General features: G+C 59.3%; 1 protein-coding gene across 6 annotated transcripts in view; it reads right to left on the reverse strand.

Annotated features, from left to right (window-relative positions):
- Window positions 1-12,972, reverse strand: part of ARHGEF11 (Rho guanine nucleotide exchange factor 11) — an 88,357-nt gene that overhangs the window by 22,949 nt on the left and 52,436 nt on the right. For all 6 annotated transcript variants that reach the window (XM_086693337.1, XM_086693333.1, XM_086693336.1 and 3 more), the window contains 11 exons: window positions 12,801-12,850; window positions 12,071-12,128; window positions 11,176-11,354; window positions 10,422-10,493; window positions 6,128-6,247; window positions 4,676-4,721; window positions 4,127-4,203; window positions 3,043-3,180; window positions 1,324-1,398; window positions 1,013-1,114; window positions 20-118 (listed from right to left, as the gene is read on the reverse strand). In XM_086693337.1, the coding sequence (XP_086549463.1) occupies window positions 20-118; window positions 1,013-1,114; window positions 1,324-1,398; window positions 3,043-3,180; window positions 4,127-4,203; window positions 4,676-4,721; window positions 6,128-6,247; window positions 10,422-10,493; window positions 11,176-11,354; window positions 12,071-12,128; window positions 12,801-12,850 (1,016 nt within the window). The remainder of the gene's footprint in view (window positions 1-19; window positions 119-1,012; window positions 1,115-1,323; window positions 1,399-3,042; window positions 3,181-4,126; window positions 4,204-4,675; window positions 4,722-6,127; window positions 6,248-10,421; window positions 10,494-11,175; window positions 11,355-12,070; window positions 12,129-12,800; window positions 12,851-12,972) is intronic.

Raw genomic sequence — 12,972 nt, forward strand, 5'->3', positions numbered from 1 at the left:
CAATCTACAACTGCCTTACCGCGTTTTTCTCTAGGAAAATATTCCAGATGTCTTTTCCCAAGCTTCGGGAATCCTTGGGGCTTGTCTGCTGATAAACTTCGGCACACAAGTAAAAAAGCTAGGAGGAGAGAGAAGGGGGCTGGAGCGGTGGTTCTCAGTGGCCCCCCTCCGTGGAGGAGTGATTTTGCCTCCAAGGGACAACAAGCAGGAGGGGCCTGGAGACACCTGTGACCCTTCCCTGGAGAGGTGCTGGGGCACCTAGTGGGCAGAGCCTAGTGGCGCAGCTGAGATGGGGAGATGCACAGGATGGCCCCCCAGCAAAAACTCCTACAGCTCAACGTCACCAAGCTGGGGCGGAGAAACCCTGGCCTGGAGTCTCAGAACCCTCTGAGTTCTGCCCACCCGCTTGCAACACAGGCACCCTATCTGTGCGTCCTCCACACTCGGCATTTTGCCTCGTGCTGGTCTGTATCTTGTGTTCTACGGGCCGGTGTTCTACTTCTGTCTGTGATGTGCCCGGACTTCACTCCGGAGTCTCTGGGACACAGCACGTGGGTCCCACAAACCGGTGCTCCTGGCCCCGAAGGCAAACAGTGCTCTGTGCCTCCTGAGGGACACGACACCGTCCCCTCGTGCCCATCCCCTTCCGAGCGGCTGAGCAGCAGGAAAGAAGCTGCTGAGGCCACTGGCCCCGAGCCCTGTCCCAGGGCGCCCCTTCCCCATACAGCCCGCTGTCATCTTTGTCACCTTGCCCCTCCGCTAAGCCTCCCTGTGGTAAGGTCTCGTGTCTGCAAGGCCAGGCTCTCACGTCCTCAGGGTTCATGACTCCAGGATGACCGTCTCCTCCAAGCGGACCGAGAATGATGGCGGCTCCCCTGGCCTCCCTCTCCCCGCGCCTCCCTACGCTCCGGACGTGCTTGATGGGGCACAGTCCCTCCCGCCTGACCCGCACCTTCTTCCCTATTTGCCTCTGTCCTCGAGCTGCCTGCCGGCGCCCACGGATCGGACTTACCAGCGGGCTGGGGTCCGCCTGAGAGAAGATGTACCGCAGGAAAACCCCCAGGTGGGCTGGCCGGGCCTTCAGCTTCTCGAGGTCCTGGAATATGATGTCGCTCTGGAAGGCAGACGCACGGGCGTGGCTGCGGTGCGCAGAGGCAGGATACAGCAGCATGGCCTGCGGCCTCGCCCCACGTCCCCCGTCGCCCGGGTCTGCAAGCTTCGGCGCCCACCCTGTGCCCCTCACGGCCGGTGTGGGTCTAACGGCTTCTAGTCAACAGCAGCCAGTGCGACAATGACGAAAGCAGGGAGTCAGGGAACCGTTACCTCGTTGTTGAAATAACCCGGGTCACAGTCTTCCTCTGGGCCAATAATTAAAGGCTTTGGGCTTTGGTCTGTGCCCTGCGGAGAGAGTCCAGATGCAGGGAAGTCAGGGGACACGGATCCAGGCCCCACACCACATCTGTGTGGTGACGGCATGGCACCGGTGAGGAGGACCGTGTGTGTCTGGCGAGAGCGCTGGCATCTCCCCACCTCCCCTGGTCTCAGAGGGCAGACCACAGTCTCCAGCGCCCGGAGTCAAGTTCCTCTGGGTGGGGAGGCCTGGGCATGTGCATGCGGAGACAGGAAGTGAGAGAAGGCGCTCTTCCTGTTTGCGAAAGACCCTGGGACGCAGTGCCAGCTCCTGCCGCCGCGGCCTGGGGCTCTGTTGGTCCCTTCGGCGGCCATGTCCACGTCCAGCACGGCGCCCACGGCGGCCCGGTCTCCGTCACAGGACAGCTTGGAGCCATCTCTGCCTCCTTGAGCAGGATGGGACGGAGCTGACCGTTCCCCCAGCCGGCTCAAGGGTCTACGGCAGGTCTCCACCACCTGCCTAAATTCCAGACTTCTGAGCATGGCGTTCTCCCCTTCCTCCTCACGCCTGTTTTACTAGAAGCCCAACCCCTAACTGGTGTGTGGTCCGTGTCAGGTACAAGGAGAGTTCATTCTGCACAGACGTGTCAGACGCTTCACTGGACAAGCTTTCTCCTGAAGGTTCCATGAACTTCCAAAGCTTTTCTACCAGTGTTTTCCACTGAATTCAATCTGCCTCATTTCCAGGCATTCCCCAACACAGGCCCTGCTCTGGAGCCCGTCTGGACCACTTAACGCCCACTTTGCCCACTTTCTTCCAGGCCTAACATGCCCTCCCACCCGACTCGCTCAAGGGGTTTTTCCTGACAGCGCCTTCCAAAAACTCACTCACCCTGTTCTCCTGCTATTCGCAGACTCTTTGCTCAGAATGACAGAGTCAAAGAACGTGAGACCCAGAAGGTACGTCAGAGATCAGCGTGGCGCTCACTGACAAATGAAAACGCGAGGCCCGGACAGACTGAACGCGGGGGCAGCTGCCTCTGTATTTCTCAGACACATCCTGGGCTGCCTCCTCTCCTGTAACACCCGGGTCTCTGCATCCCTCGGGGTCCAGGATCCCCAGGGATGGCGGATGGCCACTTCTGGGCCCTCGACAGCTCAGACCCTCGGCAAGCTTTCTGCGCTGAGCCCAGAGCCCTCTTCCCGGGTCTCCCCTCCTGGTTCTATTCTTGGGGGCAGCGCTTCCAAATCAGGTTTTCAGGACCCTGGGGCCACAGGACTTGCCCTGGGGTAGGGGGGATGCTGACGGGCGCAGGTCCTGGGGGAGCTGAGCTTTTACCTGTTTGTGGTACCAGGGTGCCAAATAAGAATAAGATTTTGCTGCAGAAAGAGAAAACTGAGGAGTAGCGTTTGGGAGAAAGACTGCACAAATCTATCTGTTGCTGTACACAGACAGCTGTCTGTCCCTCGGGCGTCCCTTCCCTTCCCTGCACACGTATTCACCGTCTTCACACAGCCCGAGACAGCGTTCAAACATCCACTCAAGCCACGTTCGTCCTTCCGTCTTGTTCTCTAGGCAAAAGTCTATCAGGAAGCAGGTGTGGCCAGAGGGGTCCAGGCCACGCACTGGAATGTGGTTCTGAAGGAGGGGAGGAGGGGAGGGAGAGCCGCAGGGGGCTCTGGACCCCTCACCTGGTCGCTGGCGCCGGGCACCGGTGCGTCCGAGCCCTGCCGCCGATGGTGCTGGGCCACCCTGGCCACGATCACAGGGGAGGTTCGGGGACTGTCCAGCCCAGGGTCTGACAGTGCCGAGTTCCGATTCTTCAGCACCTAGAGGGACAGAGAGCCCATCCAGAAACTCACGCTCCGCTCGTGTGGTGAGGCCCATGCCCGGTGGCGCACGCGCACTCCCCAGTGCTTCCTCCGCGCCCGCCACGACTCTGGGCCCGCGTTAGGCGCACCGGGCTCGATGCTCACAACCGCCCTTTGAGGCAGATACTACCTCTCCTCCCGCTTCTCACATAAGGAAACCAAGACTCGGGAAGGTCATGAGATTTGCCGAAGCTCGGGACCCAGCCACGAGTATTCCCTGGAGTCAACCCAGCCCACAGCCTTCCTCTCTAAGCCAGGTCGCCTCTCTGACACCCGGCCGTCAGGATACCTGGAACGCATCCTGGGTCCTGTAAGGACACACTAATACAATTCCAACTATTACTTAGAATTACGGTGTAAGTGTGTTAATTAACCTGGCTCAGCAAGTGTCTTACAGACATCACGATTACTTCTTCCGTTCACTTGCACTTTCAGCTTGCAAGTTTATATCTGCAATTTACATATGCAAATAGAGAGCAGCTAGGAGGTAACGCTAGGCCAGAACCAAGTCTTCTGACCGCTGCAGAAAAGATGAGCTGTTCAAGGACAGTGAGGTCTGTGAGAGAGAGAAGGGCCGCCGCTCTGCCTCGGCCGGCTCGGGGTGTCCACCTGAGAGGGAGACCCGTGTGTGCGGTCAGGCCGCGGTTTTCGCGGACAGGCTCTGCTCCCTCACGCCCAGAGGCTCCCCACACGTCGTCCGCCTTCCTCCACCGATTCTTTACAGAACAAAGGCGGCTCCGACAGCCACGCACGCAGGGCGCACGTGCAGCCCCTTCCGTGCCCAGAGCACAGCGACGAGAACCCTTGGAGCCGGGAGCGCGCACAGACGGCAGGACCTGTGGGTGCCCGGAGAGCGGACGCCGACGGTGGTTTCAGACGGGGCTGGCCCCCTGTGGGCACTCACCTCGCCGAGGGAGGGGAAGCGCTCTGCCCCAGAGTCCAAGCCGCTGTCCCCCTCCTGGGAATCCAGAGAGAGCCGGCCTGGGAAGGAGACAGATGACACGGAAGGTGGCATCGTGGCCTGGGGGGCCCGTGGGCAGGGTAGGGGGGCGACGTGCCACCTTCCCCCCTTTCCGGGTTTCCCTCAGGTCAGATGCTCTACACCCGGCTCTCACCCACCAGTGTGCCTGTGCCCGGGCCACGTCAGTCCCGGAATGAGACTCTGCTGTGCCAGATCACCGAGAGTCTTGCCCCCAACCCCAGTGTGGCCTCCCAAGGGCCTGACTGCTGTCATCACAGTTCCTCTCTGGTCCGCAGCCGTCGGTGCTGCGGTCACGCACTCCCGTCTACCGACTGAGCCGCCCCCGCTGCCCCTGTGCGTGGATGTCGCTTTCTCTCCCTATGCTTGTGCCCGGAGCAGGGCCTCCAGTCAGTCTTTCCTGAACCTGCCCCAGGGGGAGGGGACAGTGAGTAAGGGAACCGGACCAGAGTATGGAGAGCTGGGCCGACTTACCTTCTGACGACCTCTGGCCGGTGTCACCGTACAGGGACAGCAGGTCCTGAAAAACAAAGGTGCCGAGGGTGGCAAGTTCTGCAAGCCTCTCTCCTACTTGTTTCCTCCTCCAGCCACCCCTTCCCTCATCTCCGCAGAGACTATCTGCCGCAGTGAGCGGCTGCTTCTGATCTGTTGCCTTAAAAATGCCCAGACTGGGGAGCCATTGCATCGTGGGTAGTCGGGCGGATGGTGGAAGCGGAGAAATTCTTCAAACCCACGGATTTGCCACCCCGGACCTCAAAGCATCTACTGCCTCGGTTGGGCTGGACGCAGAAGGAGCTTCCCGCCAGGAAAGCTGGTGACTGAGGGCAGCGGAGGAGGGCTGGCCTCTAACTGCCGCTGACCGACAGACAGGACGGGGCTGGGGGGATGGGACTATGGTGACAGAGCTCGGCTGCTCGGGAAGCCCGCCCTTCTAGATCTCGTCTAGGCTTTCGGGAAGCCCGAGGCAGGGACAGCTCTCTGCCATAACTGAGGAGCCCAGAGACCTCACGTGACGTGCCCAAGCTACGCAGCAGGAAAACTGACGCCGGGGCTGGCGACCCGACCCACCACCCCGCAGAGCACACGGGTGTGGGCAGCGGCAGGGGCACGCTTCTCTCCCGCAATACCGCCCCGCTCCAGCAGGCCCTGCTGTGACCTCCGTTCTACAGACAAAGACACTGAGCCTCCTGGGAAGTACGGAGCCTGCCCAAGTCTTACAGAAGGCGAGCACAGAACCTGAGCTCCTACCAGCCATGCGACACTGACTGTCCTTCAGAAGACACAACGGTTCAAATTTGACTAGCCTGCGGTTCCCAGACATTTTGATCTGGATGCTCTAAAGAAGAAAGAAAGTCATCCTCCAACAAGTTCTACCAGCTTTGGCAAAACTATCCTTGGAGATCTTAAAGTTTCTGGCGGGTTCCTTCGTATTTACCCAAAGAGTTAAGGCCTGATGGAGATTCAGACGGATGCTAATAACAAAGCCCTTGACTAGGACAGGTAAGGACACTCCTCTCTGGCAACTCCGTTTACGCAAAACGGTCAGCGCTGTGGGTCCCTCACTTGGGCTGATGTGCAAAGTGCTGGGACAGGGGCTGAAAGGAGCCTCCAGACGTGCGCCGTGTGAGATCGCTCAGGGACAACCGTCAGCTCCAAGGACAGCACTGGGGAGCAGGTGACAGGGAGACTGAAGCCAAGGGCCCGACTTAGTTCGTGCGTGTTTCCTTCCGCCACAGGCTCATCGGGGGCAGGAAGGGGCCCTTTGGCGCTAAAGAAAGAATTGCTGCTCTCTGTTCCTTGTAAAGTCCTGGACGCTTACTGGTCAGCCCGGGTCCTGCACAGCTCCAGAAGCCCATCTGGGCTCTCCGTGCTCTGCCCCCGGCCGTCTGCGCGGCACCCGCCTGGAGCCCAGCCTGCGTCACTCACCGCAGAGCCACCCGTCTCCTGCTGGATCTTCCGCTGTAACTGAGTGACGCGCCTCCGGGCGCCCTCCATCTGTTCTTCCAGCGGGCTGGCGGGGTTCCGGCTGTACACCTCGCAGATCCGCTGGGGACGGGCGAGGGTGACGGGGGAAGGCAGAAGGTGGTTAGTGGAGGACAGACAACTCACGGGGGCAGGGAACGGGGAGTCACCCCACAACAGAGAAGAGATGGGAGCTCTCTGCCTTCGGGAGACGCACGTTAGGAGGAGGGAGAGGTGTGGAGGCGGTGAGGGCACAGGCGATGCTGGAGAGGGACGGCAGGAAGGCCCGGGCAGTCTCTCCCTCTCCTGCTCCAGGGGCGGATGCACAGCGTCCCCGTGGAGCAGCCGGATGTGCGTGCCCGGCTGGACGCTCACCCGGCGCGCTTACAGCCTGGGCTGTGCGCTCGGGGAGGCTGGACTTGAACTTTGCCACCCGTGCTCACTAGCTGCGTAGACCCGCAAGCTGGACCGGGTCCTCGCGGATAAAACAGGGACAGCTGGGAGACCTGAACGCCATAGCGTCCATGAGGACTCAGCGGGAGCAGCTACTGTAATTTCACTCCGGAAGGAAGCGCTGGCTCGCAATTAAACAAGATGGTGGGTGCACACGTTCTCGAAGCTCATCTGAGGCCCCCTGCCACCTGCCAACCGCATTTTACAACCCCCCACTTCTCGTTCCATCCCGTCCGAGCCGCCCAGCACACGACATCACATCCCGGGCCCAGCCCTTGGAGAAGCCCTGCTTCCATCTCCCCGGACTCTGCTGAGACGCTGCTCATGCCCTCGGGCTCCCCTCCAGTGGCTCCTTCCCCCCATCCTGCGAGCACACGAGCCCTTCCGTCAGTTATGACTACCCTCAGCCCTTTCACCCTCCATCCACGGACACATCTCCAGACACGGGTCCACCCTCGGGGCCAGACCCTGCTGCCCGCAAATCATCTGACTGCTACTCCTCCAAGGAGCCCGATGACCCAAGGCCAAAGCCAGAGGCCTGGCCCCAGCCGTCACCTCTCCAGTGCCCCCTCCTCGGATAGCCGCCCCGGTGCCCCCCACCCTCCCTCACAGCTGCCCGCAGCCTCGCCTGGTCTCCGCCCCGCCTTGCGTGCCAGCCATGCCAGTGCAGGACACGCATGTGCAGGGACACGTGGCGTGGCCCTGGCCTTTAAGGAACTCAGTCCCGCAGGGAGGAGGACAGATAATTGAAATCTGAATGTAACAGCAACCATAGCAGCGATGTTACGGGCGGGTGCGTGTGCGGTAAGAGCACCGGAGCATCACGTTCTATCCCTGCGCGCTCTCCTCCTCTGGCCCCGGCACCCTGGGTGACACCACCCGGTCCCCACTTTCAACTACCAGCTCGGGCTGAGGACGCCTGAACCTCTGTCCCAACCCTGCCCTCTCCCTTGAGGCTCAACCCTGTCACGTCCACCGGCCGGGTCCACGGCCTTTTTATCTGAACGTCGCACGGTCAACCGAAGCTGACCTTCATTTCCTGCCCCTGGACCCGCCCCGCTCCTCTGCCTCTGAGATGTCCCCGTGGCCCCCTGTGGCCTTCTGGTGTGTCCACGCACGGAACACGCATCTCCGTGGAGACTGCCGGTCTGGAGGTGTGATCATTCCCCTGTTCAAAACCCTGACCAATCCCATGGTCTTCAGAATAAACCCCAAGCTCAGACGGAATTCTAGGCCCAAAGTACGTTCCAGAGTGAAACAGACCGAACCCAAACTCAAGGGCCACCTCAGGAAGCCTGCTCTGATTACGGCATGATTATTCCTTCTTTTGGGCTTCTGTGCCCTCAAAAACCATTGTAAAAACTGTTGACACGTGATTCACGTAACGTAACCCTCACCGTTTTAAAGTGCCCAATTCAGTGGCCTGGAGCGCCTTCGCAGAGCATACAAGCCGCCGTGGAATTCCCGAACGCGGCTACCACCCGACAGGATGGCGGTCACTCTCAACTTCTCCCCTCCTCCACCCCCGAAACCACTAATTTACTTTCTCTCTTTACAGACTTCCTTATTTGGGACTTGCACGTAAATGTCATCCTACAGCCTGTGGCCTTCTGTGCCTGGCTCTCTCACGAGCAACACGTGTTCGGGGTCCCCGTGCTGTGCAGCGTGTGTCCGACCTTGTTATGGCCGAGTACGGACAGACCACCTCCGTTTACCAACAACTTTTGGCTTGTTTCCACTTTGGGGCCGTTATGACCAATGGTACGAAGAACGTTCACGTACAGGTTTCTGCCTGGATGTGTGTTTTCAGTCCTCTCGGGTTGTACCCGGGAGTGGAATCGATGCATCTGTGATCCTCTGCGTTTAGGATCTGGAAGAATTGCCAAGCCGTTTTCCACAGCGGCTGCGTGCCTGCACATCCCCCCCTGCAATGGTGGGAACAGATGAGGATAACGAGCACGCAGACAAAATACACAGGCTACTGTCACCAACAACTGTTATTTTCTGTTATTCTGGCTCTAACCACCCTAATGGGTGCGGAGCAGTGCTGTGGGGCTTTGATCGCATCACCCTAACGACTGATGACGTGGAGCGTCTTTTCATGAGCTTATTGGCCATCTCTACGTTTTCTTTACTGACTATTCGAATCTTTGGCCAACTTTTAAGGCGCTCACGTGTCTTTTTTACTATTAAGTTTTGAGAGTCCTTTACACAGTCTGGTACTAGGCCCTTACTGGATATAGGAGTTGCTAGTATTTTCTCCATTCTGCGGGCTGTCTTTTTACTTTCTTGACAGTGTTCTTTGATGCACGAAGGTTTTGAATTTGGATGAAGTTCAATTTATTTTATTTTATATTTTTCGCTGTTTCTACTTCTGGTGTTTTACCTAAGAAAACGTTGCCTAATCCAAGGTCGTGAAGACTCGTACCTATGTTTTCTTTTTAAGTTTTATTTATTTATTTTGAGAGGAGGGGGGTAGTGAGCATATGTACGAGATGGAGGAGGGGCAGACAGAGAGGAGAGAGAGAGAGAATCCCAAGCGGTCTCGATGCTGTCGGCACAGAGCCCAGTGTGGGGTTCAATCCCATGAACCCTGAGATCACGACCTGAGCCGAAGTCAGATGCTTAACTGACTGGGCCGCCCAGGGGCCCCGAGAGTTTTGCAGTTTCAAAAAATAGTTTTAGTTCTTACATGTGAGTCTTCGAGCGGTTTGGAATGAATTCTGGGAACCGTGTGAGGTATGGGTCCGTGTCCGTTCTCTGCGTGCGGACGGCCAGGTGGCCCAGCACTGGTTGTGGACTCTGTCCACTAAATGGTCTTGGCATCTGTCAAAAACCAACTGACTATATCTGTACGGTTTAATTTCTGGACTGTGACTTCTCTTCTCCTGATGTGTAGGCCTGTCCTGATCACCGCGTGACACGAACACGCTTAAGTACCTCTACGTATTATAACGTGGGGGAAGCCGTACCTCCCTTCATCCGCCGACCCCCTGCTGGAGTACAAGCGCCACGAGGAAAGAGCATCTCTCATTTGTCTCTGTGCCGACATTGCTGTGCTCCACCCCGCCACACAGATTCCATGCCCGCTGAACCCAGGAGTGCGTCTTCACGTGTGCGTGCCTTTGGCTGACGCGGTCCGTTCACCGCGGTCCCTCCGCATTGGTTCCGCCCACAGAAGTCCCTCTTGGAGGCCTCTCTCTGGTGTCCCTGCATCCCCTGTCATTCACCAACTGCTCTCTTCCGTGTCCCCTACCAACTGGCCCATCGTGCTACGAATCTTCTCCGTCAGCACAGTCGCGTCGAGGGCAAGATGCGCCTCATCTTTCGGTCTCTGAACGCTGCCCAACAACAGGGCTTTCCGTGCAGCGAACGCTCACGGCAACGTGAACTGAAACGGAGGGGCCGGGCCAGGACCTGGCTGCCCGCCACAGTGAGAGCGCATCACCCCCGCCCCCGCCTGAGCCTCACTCTGCACCCCTCCCACCGACGGGGCCCCCACCCGCCCCGCCTCCCTCCCCAGAGAGCCCGAGGCCTTGCTCAGTTCTGCTGCTCCCTGGCTGTGTTCTCCTCGCCTGTCACCTGCTGGCGTGGGGCCTGCGGATCTACTACTCCGACCTGACCAGGTGCTCTGGTCCCTATCCCCCTTCTCAGCTGGGCTGCGCAGTCACGAATCCCACGGCCCACGAGGTCCAGCTGGTAGGTAGGGTTTGGCCATGACGGGCTGCGCGCCCGGAGTGAGGTCGTGCACTTGGCTGTGGGTTTCACTACGGCCGCGGCCAGTCGCCCTGAGCAGGGGCCTTACCTGTAACTCCTTTTCCTCCTGCTTCAGCATATTCCGAAGGATCTGGGTGGCATGTTTTTGGAATTCGGGATCCTGGGAACGGAGCATAGGACAGGTGAGGGCTGGGAACAGCCCCGCGGCTTAATTCTCCTCTACCTGCTGATTTCTCAGGCGAGAAAAGCCACCACAGCAGCCTGGGCCGCGCGGGCGTGGGAGTGACACTCGGCCCCTCACTTCCCTCAGGGCTTCTACTGCGGAGTTTCCTAGAAGCCTTGGCCGTAACCACCTCTGCTGTCCAACGGCCCTCAAGTCTCCTGGGACTTCTGCTCTGCCTTCCTCCCCACTGGAGGTCCCGTCCCGTCTCCCAAGTACGCCCTCTCCGTCCTCTTAGCTCCTGTCCCGGGTCCGCCCCCTCCTGGTGTCTGTCCTTTCCCAATTCTCTGCCTACAGCAGGGCTCCATGTCCCCCTCCTCCCCAGTGTATTCCACAGTCTTGCAGCAACGGCTGGGGGTGCGGGGGAGCTGTGGAGCAGGGCCCTTGAGGGCCTCCTCGGGGTCTCCCCCATTTAGGAGGCACGAGCCCACTGCTGTCTGGAAAGACCATGCGTTTGCGTGGAAGGGGGACACTAAGGATGCAGTGGCCGCTTTCTTGCAGCCAGCCTCTCTCTGCTCTGCTTTCTGGCAGGCTTCACGGATCTCAGGGTTGTCTTCTCACCAGAACACTGAGCCACAACCTGCTTTCCTCCCCACGGATGACAGCTGAGGGGGGAGCTCACCTGCAGTGGTTTGGGCCCCGTGATGTGCTGTGGAGGGGGCGGAGGCGGAGGCGGAGGAGGTGGTGGGACCGTGGGGGCGACTCGGGGGGCTCCGGCTGGGGCTGGGTCCTGTTGCAGCCCAGAGACGCCGACGGATGAGGGGGAAGAGCCCAGGAGGGTCAGTGCAACGTAGGCACCAGCTGGAGGAAGACAGACAAGGAGAGGCTTGCTCGCGGCACATTGTTCTGGACGGCAGACACTCGAGCTACAGAGGGGTCCTCCTTCTCCTTGCGCGGAGCTTAAAATTCTGCAGATAAAATTCTCTGCACTTTAACGCCCTGTCATCCCTAATCCCAGCTCACTGGCCCTGCGTTCCTTCCCTTCCTTCACGTGGAACGCCCAACCACAGTCCCACCGGGATATGTGGCCGTACTCCCCAGCGGCCACCTGTCCAGCTCTCGTGACATTCAGCCAAGCCCCCGGCACACAGGAGGCACGTGGAAGCTAGCCCCCCGCCCCCTTGGCCCACCCACCAACTCTTTCCTCAAATCTGTTGCTTCTGTTTCATTACCTGGGCAGGCCTGACTGTTGTGTCTTCCTGGCTACAAACAGGGTGTTTCTGCTTCCCTCCCCCCCAGATAGGAAACCAATGAGAAAGGCTGTCTGTGGGGGGACAGGCAGTGAATGGTACTGGAGGGGCCCGATATGGATACGGTCCACATGGGCGTGTAGGGAGACAAGAGGCCACTGTCTGCACGTGCAGTGACCACAGGGAACGGGGGCAGGCCCAGCGGATCAGGTTTAAAGACGTGACCCCGGCTGCCTCTGTCACATACAAAGGAGGCTCCGGGTCAAGGGGCCTGCCCCACAGCCCACCTGCTCCCCTACTTGCTGTGCTCGGCTCTCTCCAACTCACATTTGATAAGCTTTACCACCTCCAGGTGGGAGCTGTTGGTCACCATGGTGCCGTTCACCTGTTGGGGGACAGATCTATTAAGTAACCAGATGGATGCACAGAATCCTTCTCAAGTTCGCAATGTCACTCCTTCAAAGCCATTTTCCAGTGCTCTCCAGACACCTCCGGTCACTTGTTTGCTCTGTTCTCATCTGCTGTACATTCTGTCCTCCCAGTCAGTCTGTGAGGATCCAGGGATGAGACCTGCAGCTTCATCTGTTATTTCTGGTCGGTTCCATACCAGCTTCCTGCCCACACTCCTGTCACCTGCCCCAGCCTGTGTCCTCTTCACGAGAGGACCGAAGGATATCCTTGTCTAGGATCTCCTAAGCACGTCTAGGACTCTGTGCTCGGTGGACAGGGCGGGCAGGTGACAGTAGGTGGCAGCTGGCCAGGACCTCAGGTCAGTGCAGTGTGGGGACGGAATCCTAAGGCACTGGGCCCCTCGCTGGCCTCAGCCTCTCCGTCTTAACTGTATTTTTGTTGTTTGTTAAATGAATGGAAAGATAAAACCCATCCCAGAAGCTCGGTTGCTTAGAGTCAAGAAGGGCCGAGGATGGGGCTCCTAGAGGCTGCCCCTGCTGCCAGGCACACCCCGGCTCCTCTCGTGGCCCCGCCCCCAACCCGGGGGCCCCCGGTGGCAGCGAGGCTGGAGGGTGCAGGTGCCAGACAGAAGGGGAGGGGCACTCACTTTGATGATCCGGTCGCCTTCTTTGACACCAGCTCTCATGGCTGCCCCTCCTGTAGGGAGACGACCTGGTCAGCAGAGCCCGGCCACCCTCCCCAGAGGTCACTGACCCTGCCCTGCGGTCCCTCCGACTTGTCTTCTCAGCCCCTGGTGTCAGGACCTCAAATGCCGGGGA

Source organism: Puma concolor, chromosome E4, assembly GCF_028749965.1.
Source record: "Puma concolor isolate L17-30 chromosome E4, mPumCon1.1.hap2, whole genome shotgun sequence".
NCBI classification, from domain to species: Eukaryota; Metazoa; Chordata; class Mammalia; order Carnivora; family Felidae; genus Puma; species Puma concolor.